Source organism: Electrona antarctica (assembly GCF_951216825.1).
Source record: "Electrona antarctica genome assembly, chromosome: 3".
NCBI lineage: Eukaryota > Metazoa > Chordata > Actinopteri > Myctophiformes > Myctophidae > Electrona > Electrona antarctica.
This window is the reverse complement of record NC_136808.1, coordinates 9,588,878-9,611,200: the sequence shown is the minus strand read 5'-3', so window position 1 is coordinate 9,611,200 and position 22,323 is coordinate 9,588,878. Positions and strand designations below refer to the sequence as shown.

Sequence of the window (22,323 nt, the reverse complement as noted above, 5' to 3'; positions counted from 1 at the left end):
CGTGCGCGTGCATGTATTTGTGTGTGTGTGTGTGTGTGTGTGTGTGTGTGTGTGTGTGTGTGTGTGTGCGTGCGTGCGTGCGTGCGTGCGTGCGTGCGTGCGTGCGTGCGTGCGTGCGTGCGTGCGTGCGTGCGTGCGTGCGTGCGTGGGTGTGCGTGCGTGCTGCGCACTGCGCTCACTTCAACAACACAGTAGGCTGCCCGGGTGTGGAACTTAGCTGTTGTTTTATGGTCGATTGAATTAGTTTATCATTGCGGCGAGAGGCCAATACACAACGACAATTGGGCAACAAAATTGACCTTTCTAATCCCCCCCCCCCCCCCCCCTATATGTCTACTGCCCAATGCTGCACTTGGCCCCAAGACCAGGTCCATCCTTTTGAGCTTGATCACACTTGACAGCGGGGTCAGGCCTGTTCTCCTGTAAAGGTCTGCATTGGAGTCGTACGTGGGCCAAAAATATCCTTATTATTCTCCTAAGACATTAATGAAGCACGTCCCCGTCGTCCAGCTAGCTTGTGACAGATGGCCTGGGTCACTTTCCACTGGAACTGATTTTTGATGATCTCCATTATGGTCTTCAGTATGGCAAACGCTCACCTTGCCTTATGATCGTACTCTGAACATCTGCCCCTGAATCTCCGTCTGTTGTTAAAGGTAGGCAGTGATTTTCTTTGGTTAAAATAAGTGTTAAAACACTCTATATTGTGATTGTACTCATTGCTAAAAAAGTGTTTGTTCAGTAAAAGGAGTCTCCATGTCTCCCCAGCTTTTTATTAAACAGAAAATGCTTTTTCAGGTCGGAATACCAATTTTATCCAATCAGAGAGAGAGAGAGAGAGAGAGAAAGAGAGAGCGAGAGAGAGGGGGGGGCACCACTCAGTTCACACAGGTGTGATTTTGTCTAAGAAATGTGGTGTAGATGCAAGGAGAAAAGGAAGGAACCAAATATCCAAGTATAGAAACCTGAAGGACCCGGGTCAACAAAGTACATATGGGTTTAAGAAGTTAAGGAAATTAAATGACTGATAGTCATCTCAATCAAAGTGCAGTCTCTACCAACCAGCAAAGTCTGAGGCTTAAAGATATTAGACAAGGAAAATTTGTTATGTTATATATGTTATACATATTGATTTGTGATGGCAAAATGTTCTTGGTGTGCGTGCGTGTATACAGTATGTATGTATTTATCCGGTTTCCGTGAGTGGCATAAGCAAGGATGTCTGTTTTACAACAAGATCTTCTGTAATCTTCATGTCCATCAATCAGCCTGTTTTAACACAATGACGGATTTACAGTCAAGTTCTGTCATCATAAAGCTGATGCTGTGTGTTGGCTCCCCGCCAGAGGTGGGGGTGGTGTGGAGGAGGTGGGGGGCTTAACAGTCCTTAGTCATGCTTGCCTTGCGCTGGAGGGGACCCGACGCTAAATAATTCACTTAGTGTTGCTGCATAGTGTAAGTCGTCTGCATTTCTGTCATCGCACAGTATGATTCTACGTGGCCCAGCGGTCAGGATCAATTGTACGACACAAATCTTATTGTAGGATTATTCGAGCTATACACGGAAAGCTAAAACAAGTGTATATGCTTCATTAAAGATACAAGAAAAAAGTAGGCCTATAATTATACCTCAGTAAGCCAGGGAGAGCCAGGAAGGTATTATTTTGTGCCCTTTTTTACATGACTGTTTGCAGCATGCCAAAGTGGCCATGATGACATGATGTGTTTAACTCATGGCTGCATCTCTGTGTGTGCTATAGTTATTTACAAATAGATAAGCCATCAGCCAAATCTCTGCCTGAGTGTGATGAGCTGGTTGTGCATGAAGCATCGGCTTTTAGACACATAAAACTCAGTGATCTGTGTACATCATGCATGTGATGCGCCACTGCCACCACTGTGTCTGTGTTGACCTCCAACCAGATCTGATGGTAGTAATCAGACAGCTTTGTGCCATGCATGCTGTCATATTGCTCATTACCATGAGAACAATATTTAAAATGAATGATTTAAAAAACAATCCTTCTTGATTATTTGATGAACCTACAGTACATGAGTGAGATTAAGTCGGTTATTGGTTGTAAATGTAGAACCAGTAATCCTGGTCTCTAAACTGCCTCCCCCTGGCCAGCCGGGGCGCCTGATGGAGGGGAAAGGAACTGGTTGGAATAACGTGTTCCTTCCACGTGCTACGTCCAACCAGGGAAACTCCCCCCTGTCACGTGTAAAGGAGCAACTTGGACACTCAGGCATGAAGGAAGCATGAAGTCTGTTGCTCTCCCCATGTCCCCCATATATGGGGACTAGTTTGGCGGAGGGTGTGTAGAGCCCAGGATCACATTAGATGATTGACACAGGGGTGAAAAATGGGTTACAAAATCGTGGGATAAAAATGTAAAAAAGTAAATGTAGAAATATCTTATGCGATGAAGTCCTAACGATTGTTCGCATAAGATATTTCTACATTTACAACCAATAACCGGAGCTCTGGCACCATCAAAGCACACCCACACTAGGCAACTCCACTCGACCAGACATTAGGAAGCACAGACGACCCAACAGGCATGTTGTAAAGATCTGCACTGCTTATCACTCTTTCTGCAATCCAAGGTGAATGTTTAATAATGTAGGCATTCTAGCCAAGTCAAATGTACATGAAGTGGTCTCATGTCTCCCGTTTGAATAATGCATGTGAGGCATTCAGTATGATACACGTATAGCCCTCACTACTCAGCACTGCATGGCAGATTGGCTATACTGTACAAAGCTAGAGTTTCATGTCAGGTCACCTGGCACACTGGACCTGAACAACTCAGTTCTTTCACTTTATTTGGAAAAATGTGCCACTCTAATCGATCATTTAGACGTTTTGCCTTATTACAAGCACGCCACACTGCAAAACTCTGTACTTCACCCCTTTGCAAAAAAAACTAAAACACATTATGTTAATGACATTTAGAATATTTAGAACACTTTCCAGAGGTTTTTATGTAGGCTACTGTGTAATATGTGGTTCAGAGTAAAAGCGGCCATGTCTTTCCGGCACCCCAGAGCTCCTATTTTGAAGGAATCCCGGGAATGATTGTGTTAACATTGAGTGACTGGAGTTACTTCCAGCGGTGAAATGTCCCTTTAACATGGTCATGTAATGGGGTGCCTGCTGGCCTAGTGGTCCAGGTGCATGCCACATAAGCTCTGGCCTGAGTCCCGTTCGTGATTACCTTTGCTGCATGTCTCTCCCCTTCTCTCTCTCCCTCTTTCCTGTCTATCTTCACTTGTATCTATCAATAAAGGCAGAAAAGCCAAAAACAAATCTTAAGAAAAAAAAAAACATGGTTGTGTGATGGCCATCTTCCTTGACCAGAGTCTCCCAGGGGTACACACACACACACACACACACACACACACACACACACACACACACACACACACACACACACACACACACACACACACACACGCTCACAAACATGTCTGCAAACACATGCACAGGTATACATACGATATGTGCATGTGCAAACTGACTCACTCCCTCTGCCCTGCAGAGATACAAATTTGGAATGACAGCTGTTAAAATAATTTTTCCCCCCTTCCAAATCACCACCACCATCACCCAGAGAGATACAAATGTGGGGTGGCAGCAGTCAAAATTAATGTTTCATGTTTTCACCACCATCAACCCTTTTTATTTGTGTTTTTTGCGGAACCTCTCACCCGCTACCTTAGTGGCAAGATTTTTGCCAAAAACAAACAAACAAAAAAAACATCTATTTACAGTACAGTCTGTACACAGACAAAGGTGTCCGTGTCTAAGACTTTTTTACACACCATTACAATGTTCGTATTTTTATCATAAGACCCTATTACTGAATGTCAAGTCTCCAGGTTTTCTTCAGAATATGTACAGTATGACACTACGACGCTATACGTATGGAGTTAGGAGTCCAACTATTACTAGTGGTTTTCAAATGTTTTATTTCCAAGTACCCCTTTAACTCTGAGAGTTTACAGACACAGATCGTTATGTTCATTCAGGGCTAGCTCTTATGTTTCTGGTAATATTATTATTCATTCTGTATGTCCGTGGCAAATATGGGTTAGCTGGGACACTCCAGCTACCTGCATGTCCTCACTCCTCTCTCACCACATCCACAAACCTCCTCTTTGGCCTTCCCCGTCTCCTCTTGTCTGGCAGCTCCATATCTTTAGCATCCTTCTCTCAATGTACTCCTCATCCCTCCTATATGTCTACACCATCACACTTGCTACTCTTGGGCGGGAGTGGCTCAAGGTTAGAGTGGCCGGTATAGAGCAGGCGGATGGCAACCGTGAGGTTCCCAGTTCGATCCTGGGCTCCCCCAGAGTTAGTGTCGAAGTGTCCTTGAGCAAGACGCGCTGAACCCCTAATGTCCCCCCATGTGCAGGTTGGCGTTGGTGCCTTGCATGGTTTCCCCCGCCATCAGTGTGTGTATGAATAGGTGAATGTAATGCACAATCTCTGTAAAGCACTTTGGATAAAGGCACTATAAATGCACCATTTAACATTTATCCCCAGGCCTTCTAAGCTGAGCCTGTCCCTCCTTAAATCTGAATTAATATGCAATTCTTCCACCGCCTCATGTCACTTGTATAGTTGAATTACTCTGTATTTTTTGTGCACATAAATTACAATTATAAAAAATAACTGAGATTAAAGCAGGGCTGGCTGTTCAGGAATTGACATTTTAAGTTAAATTAGATTGCCTCAGTTACCACACACCATATTGTACACAATTTAGCAAATAAAAAGGGGAATTTGAGCAGGTATACTGTAGTTCCCCATGACAATGTTACCATATTGTCAGAAAACATTTAAACAGTTTTGGGCATACCGTATGATTATAAATGTGCGTTCAGACTTGAATGGTTAGAGTGACACGATTACATACAAAGGCAATGCAAAGACGAGAATTGCGCGAACGGGCACGGCGCGACCTGGCGCGGTACAAACGGGACGAACCGAGGCGAATATATATATTCAGGTCTGAACGCAGCTAAGGGAACATTTTTCAAAGTTTTATTTTTTTAAATATCTAAAAATAAAATATTAACAAGATTACAATGCATCTCATTGAGATCCACTACCCGTTGTACCCGTGTCAGAGTACCCGTTCCACCCTGTCTCTGTCTGTGTCCTTTTTATGCCCATATATGGAGAGTGTTGTGTCAGAACAGGCCAGCTCCATTATATGGAGCATGGACAGGGGCCCCTGTCCAGAGCGCAGGCAGATCTATGCCTTTTGTGGTGGTCCTGGTCTCTGGACAACCGTGGGTCCGACCGACTCGACACTGGGTACTGCACTCCCTGTGGGGTTGTGGAATGCGTGTGTCGCATTTGAAATGAAATGAAATGAAATGAAATCTATATTTACCCAGGGTATCTGGGCTAAGCTCAAGAACTTGTTTCCAGCCAGGCCCTGCTCATAGAACACATTTCATCGTAGTGGTTGATGCCTTGTTCAAGGGCATTTCAGCGGTGGTAATTTTAACGTGTCGGACGGCTGGTTCGAACTGGGAACCTTCCGGTATCTAGACCTCGCCGCTATCCGTTCGGCCACCGCTGCTGAAGTCGATGGGGTTAACAGTTCTCGAGTTACGTGCATTACAGACGTACACACAGACAGACAGAGACATGGTGCATTTAATAGATAGATAGCTATCCCTCTAAATTGAACTTAAACCCCACAAACCAGCCTCGTATATACAGACTGTGACTGGAATCTTTAATATCCTATTTTTTATCAGCAGATCACAGGGTAGATGCTGTTACGGGGGAGCTGCCTGTTGAACCCTAGCTTTGTTGTTGTGTGTTGTTAGAAATCCACGGGTGCAGTTTGTGGGGAACAGCTCTATAGCCATGTTTTAGTTCTATTTTCTTGAGGTAATCCAATTAAAAATATTGTTTCTGGTCCATTTTTGACATTTTCTTTCACCAACTTAGTGGGCCTATGGTAGGTACCCTCACAAAAAACATGCAGTAATCCTGGTCTCTAAACTACCTCCCCCTGGCCAGCCGGGGCGCCTGATGTAGGGGAAAGGAACTGGTCGGAATAATGATTACAGGATTACATTAGATAATTGACACAAAAATGGGTTGCAAAATCGTGGGATAAAAAATTAAAAAAAGAAAGAAAAAAAAATCTATCCCTTCAGCAATGTGGTCAACAGCATTGAATGTTTGAGCATGAAAATTATACTACAAATTAACTGACATAAAAGAGATAAACTCTCAAACTCTGAGAAACTCAGATTCTCTGAGTTTCCTTTAAAAAACTTTCAGACCGTTTGTAATAAAGTCCAAGGCTTTGAGGAACCTTTCAGAGCAGCAAATATTATTGCAGCAGGAAATATTGCCATGAATAAAACAAACGGAAACGGTATCATCAACATGAAAGCAGGTGGCAGAGAGACAGATTCTTTATTTGAAACATCTGCCAATTCGCCTTCCAGCAATTTTAATATTTTCCTTGGAATTGTCTTTTTCCTGTTTTTTGAACCTCATCATATCTCTTTTTATTTTGTGCTATATTGTTGAAACCATGTGTGCGGAATTTGATTTGTTTTCTTCCCCATCTAATTTCCCTTCTTTCGGTCCACTTCATTCTTCCCTTCATTTCCTTCCCTTTGTCCTCTCCGGGCTGACTGCTGGCTTTAAAAGCGTAGCTCTGCAGTAACACAGTGTGCCGTCCGGTCCACATCTCTGTAGACGCAGTAAATAAATGTCTTGCTCTGGCGTCCTGTTGGAACATGGCGGGGCCGCGCCTTAAAGGTATATTCAGTGATTTCGCTTCATTCAAATATCACTTATTTTTTATTTTTATTTGGATAATCCTCCCTACTATAGAGTGTGCTGACCATATAAGGAGTTCCTCCCTGTCCCCAGTGAGCCCCTGGGGTCAAAAAACCCTAGTTTCAGTTTTGGTGGCGGGTGGCAAAGCCTTCATCCAATCAGGATGAGAGGGGCCTTCCTCCAATCATGTGTGGGGGCGGGCCTTGATGCACGTGCTGTTGCACTTCCCCCCACTGTAAAGCGTGCATGTGCACATTTTGTTACCGGGGTGGACTGGGTGGTTTTCCAAATCACCCAAATCACTGAATGCTCCTTTAAATAAATAATAAATAAATAACCCAAATGAGCCAGACTCTCAGATTGCCCTCAGAGACACCGAAAGACGTAAACACAAGCACATTGAAAGCAGAATTCAATGTCTTTCTTTTACAACAGTGTGCATAATTATGCACGTGCACACAGACACATGTGTGCACACGCGCCTACAGCTCCTACATGGACAAACACACGCACAATTCCAACCCCACCCCCAAACCCAACCACGAAATGCCTAACCGTTACCTAACCCCAACCTGAATCTTTTCCTAATGATGTAACTCCCAACATCTTTACTTAACTATAAAAGAACCATAAAATAAAAACAGGACCAGGAAATGGGTACTTATCAAATCATACTATATACTTGTGGGGGCATTTGGCCCTCACAAGTGTACACTTGTTCATATGGGGAGAGGAGATAACATTTATGGGTGGAATGTTCAGCAACATCAGTCTCATCGCTCAGCCCCGCAGGCGCCTGACACACTATTAAAACAAAATCGCTCTCTCCGTTCCGGGGGGAGAGGGGAGGCAGAGCAGCTCACAATTCATTTTCAATGGGAGTCACAGAGCTGCTCTGTGAAACTCACCGACTCCCATTGAAAATGAATTGCGAGCTGCTCTGCCCCCCCCCCCCCCCCTCTCCCCCCGGAACAGAGAGAGAGATTTTGTTTCAATAGTGTGTACGAGGCCCCCAGGCAGACAGAGCTGCCATCTCCACTCTGCATGACTGATGTCTGACATGCACAGTGGAAACCCCAGGAGACACAGTTGGCTCACACTGCTCCATGTGTGATGATGGCGACAGACACACATGAGCCCTTATTGGATGGAATGAAACAGGCCCACATTCAGTGAAAATGAGTTTATTGTCAGCTTATTTGGCTATTTTCAGCGAAGAGATATAGCGAGGTACAGTGTAGTGGTTAATGTTGGTTAACTCCAAGGAGTGTACAAATGGAACCAAATGGACCCCTAATATATATAATCCCACAATTTTGCAATCCATTTTTACACCCGGTGCCAAATGCCTAAGCTGTAAACCTGCAGGTCCTACAGTTATTTTTTTTAAATAGATGCTATACGTATGTTCTGATGTATATGTATCACGTGTGTACTGTACATATACGTTTACTGTATGGATGATGACAGATGACAGATCATCTTGTTCCTCTGTTATCCCTACAGAGCTGACAATGCTGCTACCAAGCCTGCATATAGCTCTGCATGGATTGGCCAGTAATTGGAACCACAGCCAGTCTCTGCAGAACATGATGACTTTGTGCCCTCAGGCACACAGACTGCAACAATACCAGATACCACCACCCTGACAGTCGTCGACCACTGTGTGTGGAAGTGGTCTGACTATAGAGCGGCACAGTCCCGCCCCCTGTCATGACCATGCCAGGCCCAGGAAATGATTCCCAATGCATTTTTCCCATAGACATTTTATTTATTTAAAGACGGTTACGCCGCAGACAAAGCCAACTCGAGTCGTGACAAATCATGACAATAAACACAATATTTTGGACCAAACAAATAATTACAAAGAAAAACAACAAAAAAAGTGTAACCTGCCGTTTTTTTCTTCTTTCTAGTTCTTTGTTCAGCCCAAAACATTTAGTTTGTTGTCATGATTTGTCACGACAAGAGTTGGCTTTGTACGACGCTTAAAAGGTCTTTAAATAAATACTTTTTGAAAAGTCTATGAGTAAAAGGAACAGAGAATCATTTCCTGGGCCCTGGTAGCGGGCGGGACTGCGACGCTCTATAGTCCTACTACAGTGGGATCTCCCCATTAGTCATAGGCCTACATCTCAGTTCAGTCAGGAGTCTCAGGACAACTCAAGAATGGATGTAATATATATGTATTGAATACAAATGAGCAATATATTTATTATGGTTTGGCGATGAATTGGATCTGCTTTTAGGTATTGAGATCAAGCGCATCAGTCCCAACCATTGGGACTCCGAATCCCCCGTACATAAACAGCAGATCCAAAACGACAGGTGGTAGCTGGGGTGGAGGAGGGTGAGACAGGTGGTAGCTGGGGTGGAGGAGGGTGAGCAGCAAAGTTTAGGCAGACAGCAGCGCAGCAGTATAGCCCTTTCCACACCTAAGCGCAAAACGGTCGACAGCCACGCACTTCTTAAACTCTGCGCAGCTTAAATTCCGAGTTTTTAGACAGCTGGTGGATGGAAAAGAAGCTCCACCTCCGCAGACTTTTTGCGTGGAGGAGAGCGTTTCCGGGAATCTGGCCGTCGCGCAAAAAGTCTGCGGAGGTGGAGCTTCTTTTCCATCCACCAGCTGTCTAAAAACTCAGAATTTAAGCTGAGCGCAGCCGAGAACGTGCGTTGCTCTTTCCATAGTGTGGCAGCACCTTATCAGTGTGCAGCAGCAAGTGAGCAAGCAGATTGAGCAGTGCAAACTTCCAGTTTAAATAGCCGGCATAAAGATGGGATGACTGGATTGTGATTGGATGAAGTGAGTCATGTGAACGTGATGCTGAGGCGGCCCAATTAAAGGGCCGGCAGCAACTGCACTGAGTTTCCTGGCTGAACTTGCTCTTTGCATGTCATTGTCTGCTACAGGCGCGATGCTCATTTGTCCGGTTAAGTTAGCGTAAGGTTAGGTTTAGGGATAGTTTTTGTGAGGTGGATTGGTGTACAGTCCAATTGCTGTGTTGTTGTTTTATTTCGAGAGTAAAGAGGGTAGAGAAAGAGGAGACATGCTTGACATGAGTTGGATTCGAGAGAGAGAGAGAGAGAGAGAGAGAGAGAGAGAGAGAGAGAGAGAGAGAGAGAGAGAGAGTGCTATTACAGAAGAGAGAGAGGGGGGACGGACGTACTATTACAGATTAGAACAGACACGCCTTGTTAAAGGTGACCTAGGATGTGTCTGACTGAGACACATGCTAGGTCACCTTTAACAATACCTTCATTACTGATGAGTACTAAATGGCCTACTCCAGTGTCACGCCCGTCTCCTGTGTCTATAGTCTATCTTTAGCCTGAACCTGTCTGTCCGTCCGTCAGTCCGTCCGTGGGATCCAAATGGATCCTTGCGGGTCTGTCACTCCGAGAGTGTGCAATGGGTTCTCTCTGGGAGGGACCCCAATCTACACTGAACTCCACAGTGTTCATTAAGACACTGACAGGGCAGTATTATGCGTGTCTTAAGTACCAGGTCTTATGACTTAACTTAAGACCTGGAGGCGTGATCAATGCCATTTGGCTATTCTGAGTGGCCAAACAGCATTGACCACGCCTCCAGGTTGTCACAGTCACAGACTTTTGACTTTTGTACAGTCTAGGTCTTGTATTTCTATGTATTGTTCCCTGGTCTAGTTTTCATGGTTCTATGTTTGTTTGCTCCAGCTGTGTCTCATTTTGTAATCAACCCTCATGTGTATATCAGTCTTGTTCCCCAGTCAGTCCTTGTTGAGTCATTGTATCCTGTCACCTGTTTGAGTCTGTTTTAAGTTGTTCATGTTCACCTGTCTTCTGTATTAAAACACCAATTCATGGTTTTGAACACTACCATGCCTGGCTGTCCTGCGTTTGGGTTCTTACCTCACCTACACGTGACACAGGTCTTAAGTTAAGTCATAAGACCTGGTACTTAAGACACGCATAATACTGCCCTGAGTGTACAAATGTATTTGTATACAGACCCGTAAGGGTCCATTTGTACCCTGTACGTGGTGACCCGACGTTGAGAACCAATGTCTTATTTATTAGGCATGGGGCCTGGCTGGCTGCCATATATGGGCATGCAGGACTGTCAGTGGGAGTGATGTCACAGCTGACCCCAGCCTCAACCCCCCCCCCCCCCCTCCCCCCACCATCTAGCCTCATCAGAAATCCAAACAGTGTCTGGGTGCGTGTGCATGTGTGCGCGCATTTGTGCATGCGTGCATGCGTGTGTCTGGCTGCGTGCTGTTGGGAGGACGAGTATAGGAGGTCTGTGTACACGTGAGTGTGATTCAGCTAAACGTGACCGACCGCCGTCGTGATGTGTTTGTGTGTCCTTGTTCTAACTTCTAAACCCACACATCGTCTCACCACAGATGGTGTTGTGGACGATTCCAGATAGAACAACGCATCATACATGCATCGGCACCTTTGGGCAGCCATGCGTGAGAGTGAACATTTTTGCAGTTGTGCCCGCGCGTGAGCACGTGTGTGTGTGTGTGTGTGTCTGTGTGTGTGTGTGCGTGTGTGTGTGTGTGTGTGTGTGTGTGTGTGTGTGTGTGTGTGTGTGTGTGTGCGTGTGTGTGTGTGTTGCGTGTGTGTGTACATGCACATTCACATGGGTGAATGGGTAGGTGTGCAACCATGTTATGTTATTGCTCACATCATCACATGAATGTATGCCCAATGCACGTGCGTGTGTGTGTGCGTGCGTGCGTGCGTGGTCTTTGTTAAGTATCATTTCCACCCTGCATGGCATTATAGAGAAGACACACGCACCTCTGCAAGCTGTGCCACCCAGCCCGGCCCGGGGGGGGGGCTAAAGTGCTCATGATGGATCTCATTACATAATGATGTTACCACACACACACACACACACACGCACGCACGCACGCACGCACGCACGCACGCACGCACGCACGCACGCACACACACACACACCTCTGTGTGTCTGGTCTCCGTCCATGTCCTGGGACACTCTCCTCTTTTTCACTGAATCTTATGCAGTGGTGGAAAAAGCATACTTAAATGTTACGGCAATGTAAAAGTATACAAAGTATTGGTGTCAAAATGTACTTAAAGTACCAAAAGTAAAAGTACTCATTATGCAGAATGTCTCACTTCAAGTTTTCAAATGTATAAATGTGTCGCATTGCGACGCATTGTGAGCTTGCAGATCTGCTATTTTCAAATGGTCGAAATGTACAGGGCTGAAGTGTTTTGTAATAATAATCAAAGTAACTAGTAAGTAAGTTTCAAATAAATGTAGTGGAGTAAAATTGTAAAAGTACAATATTTGCCTCTGATATGTATAGGTAGAAGTACCTATACATATACATATCATCCCCATTTCAAGGAACCCCAGCTTTATTAGGCCACAGACCCCCATTTGGAAACCCATATGTCTGGGACTCCAATGTACACCCCACAAAGCCGCTCCATTTGGTTCCCTTTTGTACACTCTCAGGGTTATACACACCCTGAGGCAGTGGTTCCCAAAGTGGGGTCCGGGGACCCCTAGGGGTCCCTGAGGGAGTTCCAGGGGGTCCCCAGCTAAATGATAGTTAGGAATCAAATGGACCCTTATGGGTCTGTAACTCAGAGAGTGTACAAATGGAACCAAACGGTTCCATTTGGTTCCATTTGTACACTCTTGGAGTTAAATTAACAGTGATTTTACAATATAGGTTACATTGGTCAAACCGGGGGGGGTCCTTGAAACGAAAATCACTGCTAGAGCCGCAAACATCTTCTCCTATGGGTCCCCGGCATATCTTTTCAAATGTGGGGTCCGTGGGCTAATTAGTGACAATTTGGGGGTCCTTGACATGAAAGCGTTTGGAAACCACTGCCCTAAGGGTCCATTTTGACCCCTTAGGGGTCAATATATGAGTGTGCCGCTCGTTAACAACAGCTGATCGACAAGCTCACAACGCACCAGGTCGTGCTATTTTCATCAAGCGACACTGTGTGACGTTTATGAATCACCCCACAGACAGCCGTAAAGGAATGTGAATCCCTAGACTCCTTCAAAACCGCTCTCAAAGAGCACTTACGGGCGTCTGCAATTCGATACTGGCCATTTTGGCCAACGGACAGAATGCCCCCCCCCCCCCACACACACACACACACACACACACACTGTTTTGAGGGGCGCTAGCCCCTCCTATGCCCAGCTTTGTGTGTCTGCGTGTTTGTACCACGAATGTGATGATTTGATTGGCTGAGCACGGAATGTGATGATGTATGATGATAAGATCCCCCCTCACTTTTTTGAGGGGCGCTCCTATTCCAGGCTTTCCGGGTTTTTGTAAACACAAGCATTGGCTTGTGATTGGCTGATCACCCCATAGCGATGATCTGATTGGCTGAGCAAAGTGCATATTGAAGATAAAAGTGAGGACAGAAAAGTGAAAGCGCCAAAAGTGATAGGCCGGGATGCCATTTGATGATGATTTGATTGGCTGAGCTGCACGGAATGTGATGTATGATGATAAGAGCGCCCCTCACTTCCTCACTTCACAAGGGTGTGATTTTTGAGGGGCCCTATATACAGCTTTTGACCCCACACGTCTTCATATTTGCCATTGACAATGAAAGGAGAAATTAGGTCAAATGTCCGTCAAATATGACGTAAATTTGTGGAAACAGGCATTCTGATTGGCCAGTATGAGATGATCCATGATGATGTACGATGATAAGAGTGCCCCTCACTTCACACAAAAAGGTCAATAATCGCGAAGAATTAGCTGATTGGTCAAACCAACCCGTAGACTTCACGGATTGGCCAGACGTCGCTTGACATTTGTTGCCGCTGTAGCATTATAAGTGTTTGCTCACAGTAATGCTCCACTTCTTTACAGAGTGGTGCTCTGCTGATCGGTTTGTCATCCACCTCAGAGCTGCTCGGGGACAATGCTGCACTGGACAGTGCACCTGAAGGGGGCGCCCAAGGAAGCATACCAGCCTGCGGCGGTAGCCGTGAGGCATGAGGTCTACGCGTTTGGAGGCTCCTCGCTCACCGCCGACCAGATGCCCGTGAACATCTTCAACACGGTCACGTTGCTCTGGACCAAGCTTCCCCCGGAGACCAACTGCGAGGGAAAACGCCCGCAGTGGGATCCCTCCTGGCGCACGGGCCACACCGCCGTGCTGATCGAGGACACAGTCTACGTCTGCGGGGGATCCACCGACCGGGGAAACATCTGCAAGAGCAAGCCGTACACGTTCGATGTGTGCACCCACCGCTGGTCCAAGCCAACGGTCTCCGGGACCATCCCAAAGGCCCGGTACGACAGCGCAGCCTGCGCCCTCGGGAGGGTCATGTACCTCCACGGGGGGATCATCCGGCACTACATTTACGCCAACGACATCCACAAGCTGGACACCAGGACCATGGTCTGGTCGGAGATCGTCCCCACGGGGGGCAAGCCACCGTGTCACTCAGCAGGGCACTCGGCCAATGTCGTCGGGACCAAGGTGTTCGTGTTCGGGGGGGAAGGAGATGAGGAGGAGAGAGAGGAGGAGGAGAGCAGCGTCCACAACTACGTCAGGGTGTTCGACACGACGACCAGCCTCTGGCTGAACCAGCCCTCCACGAGGCTGCGCTCGCAAGGAAAGAGGTTGTACCACTCTGCGTTTGCCTGGCACGGAGAGCTGTACGTGTTCGGCAGCAAGAAACAGAAAAAGCCCAGACACCTCTGGAAGTTCAGTCTGAAGACGTCGTCCTGGAAGAAGGTTCGCTGCAAGGGGAAAGGTCCGAGCGATAACTGGATGTGCTGTTGCATGGTGGGAGATTGTGTCGTCCTCTTTGGAGGATACCAGGAATTCAGCGCGGTCCACGATGATGACCTATACGTCTTGGACTTGAGTCCTAGTCTGAAGACGTTGTGCAAGCTGGCAGTCATTCAGCATGGTCTGGAACGGGCTGAACTCCCACACAACATCAGGTGGGAGCTGGAAGCCATGACAGGAAAGGAACATACCAGGCCAACCGAGAAAAAGAAAGACGTTGAGAAAAATGAAGCCGCTGAGAAAAGTACTATCAGCCATTGGAGGTACTGACTACCATCGGCAACGGAATTAAACTAGACAAGGGCGCTCCTCAGAGGGCAGATCTCCACCAGGCCGGGTTGCATATTTATCCAGGGTCGTGTCAGGCGTGGGCTGCGGCCGTCATGACACGAGGAAGATGTGGGGGAAATAGTTTGCGCGACATTCGGGGGAACTTCTTATTTGTGAATCCTAGTTCTTTTGTTTAACCAACTCATTTTTGAGGGGCGCTCAGTCACCCATCCTATATATGCATAGCTTTGTGTGTCCGTAGCACGGAATGTGATGATTTGATTGGCTGAGCACGGAATGTGATCGTGTAGGCTATGATGATAAGAGCGCCCCTCACCTTTTTCTATACTGTACACGTTTCTCCTATTTTCTAATGATGTTTATGATGATTTATTTTGGGCATTGTTTACGTTTGTATGTCTTCAAATGTTCTGATGAACTGAAAATGGAGGACCCTTGTGTAAACTATATAACGGTAGCCTTAAAACAAGGCCCCAGACATCCCAAAACAAACTGGTCAGGCTTCTACTTGGCCTCTCCCCGAACCCACCTCACCCCCGCCCACTTTGACACGCTGGAATAATGGCATAGGGTTGACGACAGAGTACAGCATCTTGCAATGCGTCTGGTCCACAAGATTCGATACACCACCAAGATACCCATGTATGATGTACCTGTCTAAATACTTCTTTAATGTCAATGAAGTCCAAACCCACAACACCATTGGAGTTCAACAAACCATGTGCAAGGGACTTAATTAATTTCGCTTCTATGCCACCAAAATGTGGAACGCCCTGCCAACAGTCATTAAGACATGCAGATCCCTTGACTCGTTCAAAACGGCTCTCAAAGGGCACCTATGGATGGCTGCAATTCGAAACTGGCCCCCGTAAATCTGAATTTTTGGCTATATAGAAGTGTATATTTGTACGTCTCTAAATGTTTTGATGAATCGTGGGCCCTATTGTAAACAAGTGTAATGCTTTTATGGTGTCGTCCACTCACAGTTAACAGTTTTTGTATTGAGTTGTGCTTGAAATGTACTGTCTGTAATTCTGCAAACTGTTAAAAAATACTTAAATCAATCAATCTATTAGTGCTTTTTTCGGATTCTATCCTCTTAGCAGATTTTGTATAATTAACCTGTACTTTCCTTGAACTGTACCCATCCTAAAAACTGTTAATAACATTTTCAAATTAATCAATCAATCAAACCCCACAGACAGTATACGTGGCAGCTCACATGGCAGGATAGTGGCCTGTAGAGAGCATTAAATTACGGTCCCACCATATAATAGGCCTATGTCATTACTACTTTCGCAAGTGTGTGCTAATTCTGGCATGAGCATGTCTGTAGGCAGAAGCACGAGTGTGAGATGATTCAGACTGATTTAAGGCATGTGTAGTGCGCTGAGCAACAACTCATGACTGTTCACTCACAAGGTTTGAAGATCATTCTCTGCTGCCCTCTCCTGGAGACAAACCGTAGTTGTGAAAATTGCATACAGGACCCAGAAACATTCTGAATTTCTGCACAATGAGTACTTGTACTTGTACTTTTGGTAGGCTACTTTAAATCCATGTTGATGCCAATACCGTTGTACTTTTACTCAAGTGCATTTTGAATTCTGGACTTTTACAGTTGAAGCATTGATACTTTTATTATAATGGTAAATAAATTAATTGCACTATTATCCTATACTATAGGATAATAGTGCAATTAATTTAGTATATATAGGTATAGTAAATCTATTATCCTATAGTTGGCTATATAGGCATAGTAAATCTATTATTATTATAATAAATCAGTGTCATACAAAATTGAAGAAAACCTGGAGAGACTTGGGTCATGATCAAAATAAGAATATTTTAATGATGTGTAAAACCGGTCGTTTTTCCACTGATTTTGAGGCTTCGAAAAAAAAGCCGAATATCACGAAAAAAGCATGGACTATATAGTCCCTGGTCGTTTATCCACACATTTTGAGGCTTCGAAAAAAAAGCCGAAAATCACGAAAAAAGCATGGACTATAGTCCCTGGTCGTTTTTCCACCGATTTTGAGGCTTCGAAAAAAAAAAGCTGAAAAGTGTCCCCCCTGTGCCCCCCAGTGCCCCCCCATTGCCTCCCCAGTGCCCCCCAATAGACACCATAGATCCATAACGATAAAATATGTGACAAATATGGAAAGTATTGACTTTCTGGATGACACAATCTTCAAGGGCCCAAACTTTAACACAAACGGGAAACTAGACTTAAAAGTATTCTTTAAAGAAACAGACACTCACGCCTTACTAAACAAAACGTCATTCCACCCAACACACTGCTACACAGGGATAGTCAAATCACAACTGCTAAGATTCCATAGGATTTGCACGCAAGGAAGTGATTTCAAAAAAGCATGTAAAATGCTATTTAGTGCACTCAGACTACGAGGTTACACCAGGACGTTCCTTCGGAAAGTTCAAAATACATTCTTAGATGTATGTATTGTATGATCAAGGCCCAAAATTGGCCCTGGTGACCAGTTATTCAACACAGAGCAGACTAGGCAACAACAGATTAAAAATTAATTTTGAGAACCGAACATGTCCACCGGTAGATTAACCTAAATAGGTTGGAATGGGGTTTCTAGGTGTAAGTATGTAGGACTAGTAGCATGCCAAATTTTGTACTATTGCCATTGAGAATGCATTGGGCGTTTAAGTTAAATAACTCAGAAACTACAAAACATTTCAAAGTTCCAGCATGTGTGCCCACAGTAAGCTGAATTATAAAAAGTGTGAATGGAGTTTCTAGGTGAAAGTGACTTTTTGACGTGCCACTATCTGCCATTATAAATTTCTCAAATTTAAAGCACTATATTTCTAAAACTATGAAACATTTCAAAGATTCCTTTTCAGGCAAACATGTCCACCGTAAGATGAACCTAAATAGGTTTGAATGGGGATTCTAGGTGTAAGTATGTAGGACTAGTAGCATGCCAAAGTTAAAAAAAAAATCGGACGGCATACTATAGCATGTCGTTTTTCGTGATTTTGGACTATTTGAAAAAAATATGAAAATCATGAAAAAACGACATACTATAGTTCATGGCTTCGGACGGCATACTATAGCATGTTGTTTTTCATGATTTTGGAGGATTTGAAAAAAAGATGAAAATCGGCGTAACGGCATAATATATTTTGTCATATTTTCATGATTTTGGGACACTATGTCAGAGCCAGGACTTGAACGTGCAGCCTCCTGATTCCCAGGCAGGCTCTGTACCCAGTGAGCCACTGTGCATGCTGTTCTTAAAAGGCCGAATAGATAATGACAGAAGAGCCAGAGACTTGTTTCTATTGTGGTTCATAAACATTCGAACGTCTAGAGATAAACAAAAGCAAAAGAAACAATAGATAAATCTCCTGTTATTTTATTTTTTGTATTTATTTTTTGTATCAATGTTGTACTCAAAGGGAACAGCAGACTGTGTTGTGGCAGGTAGCAAGTAGATCAGTGACTCAGCACACTGGCTGCATGATCTGGAGATTGTGGGTTCAAACCCCACTCAAATCTTTACTTGCCAAAATCTGCCATTGACCCCCATTCTGAATTTCTCAAATTTAAAAGCACTATATTTCTAAAACGATGAAACATTTCAAAGATTCCTTTTCAGGCAAACATGTCCACCGTAAGATGAACCTAAATAGGTTTGAATGGGGTTTCTATGTGTAAGTATGTAGGACTAGTAGCATGCCAAAGTTATAATTTTTTTCGGGCGGCATACTATAGCATGTCGTTTTTCGTGATTTTGGACTATTTGAAAAAAAGATGAAAATAATGAAAAAACGACATACTATAGTTCATGGCTTCGGACGGCATACTATAGCATGTCGTTTTTCATGATTTTGGAGGATTTGAAAAAAAGATGAAAATCATGAAAAAACGAAATACTATAGTCCATGGTTTGGGACGGCATAATATATCTTGTCATATTTCCATGATTTTGGGACACTATGTCAGAGCCAGGACTTGAACCTGGAGCCTCCTGATTCCCAGGCAGGCTCTGTACCCAGTGAGCCACTGTGCATTCTGTTCTTAAAAGGCCGAATAGATAATGACAGAAGAGCCAGAGACTTGTTTCCATTATGGTTCATAAACATTCGAACGTCTAGAGATAAACAACAGCAAAAGAAACAATAGACAAATCTCCTGTTATTTTATTTTTTGTATTTTATTTTTGTATCAATGTTGTACTCAAAGGGAACAGCAGACTGTGTTGTGGCAGGTAGCAAGTAGATCAGTGACTTAGCACACTGGCTGCATGATCTGGAGATTGTGGGTCCCCACTCAAATCTTTACTTGCCAAAATCTGCCATTGACCCCCCCATTCTGAATTTCTCAAATTTAAAAGCACTATATTTCTAAAACGATGAAACATTTCAAAGATTCCTTTTCAGGCAAACATGTCCACCGTAAGATGAACCTAAATAGGTTTGAATGGGGTTTCTAGGTGTAAGTATGTAGGACTAGTAGCATGCCAAAGTTTGTGCTATTGCCATTGGGAATGCATTGGGCGTTTAACTTAAATAACTCAGAAACTACAAAACATTTCAAAGTAAAAAGTTCCAGCATGTGTCTCCACAGAAAGCTGAATTATAAAAAGTGTGAATGGAGTTTCTAGGTGAATGAATTTTTGACGTGCTACTATCTGCCATTATACATTTCTCAAATTTAAAGCACTATATTTCTAAAACTATGAAACATTTCAAAGATTCCTTTTCAGGCAAACATGTTGATGGATAATTTTGGAGTTTGGTGGATGGAATTGTCTAAATGTTTCCTTTTGGTTCATATTTTGTCATCTTGCCCTTTGACCATCAGTTTTATCATCAGCCTACTGCCTGTTTACTCTGGGTTGTTCTCCTTATCCTATTTATGTCATGTCACCATCCACAGGCCTAATCATCTCAGCCCTATATTATCCTTTATATTATTATATTATGGATTTCCTGACGCCACCTTCAGATTTTAATATCTTAGTCAGTCTCCATACTGTCTGCCTGTGGCCACAAAAGTCACCATACTGTAGTGTGCTGTTTTGATTTTAGGTTACATGCAGCTGCTTCGATATCAGTGTGGCCTTGGGGCCTGGTGAGAGAGAGCATTTCTCTCTGGTAAGAGTTCACCGCTAGCGGGGAAAGAAATGTTATCTTCAGGTTGCCATAGCAACGCCAGCCTCAGTGCTTTCCCGGTCTATGGCTCTCAATGACGGAACTAAGGAAGCTGTCCCGATATCAGTCTCATCAGCCATGTGCTGGTCCAATGAGCGCTGGACAACCAGTGCCAGCGTGGCATAGTGGAAATTTACTGTGTATTCAGCCAATGAAGGTGTATCAACAATTGACGTATTCTACAGTATTAATGCCTGTGAAAATGTATTGTTCGTGAGAGAGAACCCTGTGCAGTTTGTCGCACAGGGTGAGAGTTTTTTGTAATTTGGCTGTGTGTGGATCTGTTCTGTCTCTCTGATCTGAAAATGAATAGACACTAAACCATAATCTGCTGACTGGACAATCCTTCTTCCTGGTGGTGTCATCTTTTTAATTGGGCACTTAAAGGTATTTTTCTAAAAGAGTATTTCCTGCTTAAAGTAATCCTGTTAAAGCTAATCGTTAACCTGTTGTGGTGCTGAGTATTCATCAGTACTTTTAAATACTTTCTTAAGAGTATTCTTATAGTTGTAGCTCTGTGAAGCTCAGTAATTCAGTATTATACAGTCCTTTATATCTTGAATCATTAATTGTCCCTTCTGCATTTTATATGCAACTAATGGGTTTTATCTTAATTATAAATCCATCAAATTGGTCCTCTTCGAACCGGCTTTTTCTGAGTATAAGTCTAATTTATTTAATTAGCACCTCCGACAAAAGGAACTAGCCCCATCCCCATTTTTATTTTTTTTCTGCCGGAAGAACAAAGTCCATAGTCATATTTTTGGAGCAGTGGTTTTGTCGATGCATGTTCAGTTCTGGAACCGATCCTCCCCATTTTTGGGAACATACAAGCCGCAGATCTGTGGACGAACGAACGAAGCATGAGTTATACAGCTTGCCTTGGACGGTCCTCCACAGACCCCCCCCCACCTTCCTCTCCTGCTTCGATGCCCTCTGTCTGGGTCCGGTCTGCCTACGTGATTCTCCCAGCTTGCCTTTCTCAAGTTAAGTAATTTACCTTTCTGTATCGTTCTTAGATTATACTGTTATTATAATTTATTGCCGTAAATTCATGTCTGGGACTTAATCCCTGAACATGTCTCAGTCACATTACTCTTCTCCACTTTAAATGTTCAGGAGGCAACGCTCCGCGGGCGCTGCGTCCTAATTCTATTTTATCTATCTGCTTTCCTTCGAATTCTTATCTGTTATAATATGTTTGCCTTCCTACATGTGGTTATCGTTTGCTTGATCCCCTTATTGATATATCGCTGTAGGAACCCATAGATATTACTTTTATAGTCTTCTTTCTCTCAAACCTCGGCCAGGGTGCGAGAGTAGAGTAGGTTCTTTTTATACCGTAAAAGGTCTGTGAGCCCTTTCACCATTGGATTACACATGATTATTTTTTATCACCCCTTTTAACATTGTTTTTAGAGTGTGTCAGCTTCTTATCTAAGGAATTTAGGTAGGAGAGCAACAGGCTCTCCTTCTCTCTCCCTCTCGGTCTGCTTAGGGACTGAGTGCGTGCGTGTGCGTGCGTGTGAGAACGCATGGCTCCATCTCTCTCTCTCCTTCTCTCCTTTTTCTCTATCTGCCTGTGGGCCTCTCTGTCTGTCTGCGTGCGTGTTCGTGCGTAGGGGTGTATATCACTGTCTTGTGTTTGTATGGATGGGTGTGTTGTCCCGTAGAACAGTTATTCTTCTTTTAATAGTTGAATGATGTGTGTGTGTGTAACGTGCCATTTGTTCAATGTCACCTATTTATATATGTACATACTTTTATTTGTATTTAGAGTGACTGAGTGAGTGCGTTTGTCTCGTGTATATGTGGGTGTGTGTGTAACGTGCCATTTGTTCAATGTCACCTATATATATTGTACATAATTTTTTTTGTATTTAGAGTGACTGAGTGAGTGCGTTTGTCTTGTGGGCGGATTTACGCTCTTGTCTATGTGCGTGTGTGCGTGCAGGCGTATGTGTGTGGGTGAAACACTTATTTTGGAAGAGTATGACAGGATAATATTAGGGACGCGTGACGACTATTGATTATTGATTTATTTATCTGTCAGGCTCCGTGTTCCGCCATTTATCATCATTTCATACACTTTATAATTGCCTAGTGGCCGTGCCATGGTTTATCATTTTTAGATAGGATCCAATGCCCATTATCATGACAATTTATTATTGATTTCAACCAATCCCCTTATTGATTTAAAT

The 22,323-nt window shown here is 44.0% G+C and overlaps 1 protein-coding gene across 1 annotated transcript; it reads left to right on the top strand.

Moving 5' to 3' along the window:
- Window positions 1-13,756: 13,756 nt before the first annotated feature.
- Window positions 13,757-16,311, top strand: LOC306919605 (kelch domain-containing protein 3-like; the record flags this gene model as incomplete). Its single annotated transcript, XM_079496196.1, has 3 exons — window positions 13,757-14,597; window positions 14,658-14,790; window positions 16,263-16,311. 3 exons carry the CDS (start codon window positions 13,757-13,759, stop codon window positions 16,309-16,311), a joined length of 1,023 nt encoding a protein of 340 aa, XP_079352322.1.
- Window positions 16,312-22,323: the final 6,012 nt, after the last annotated feature.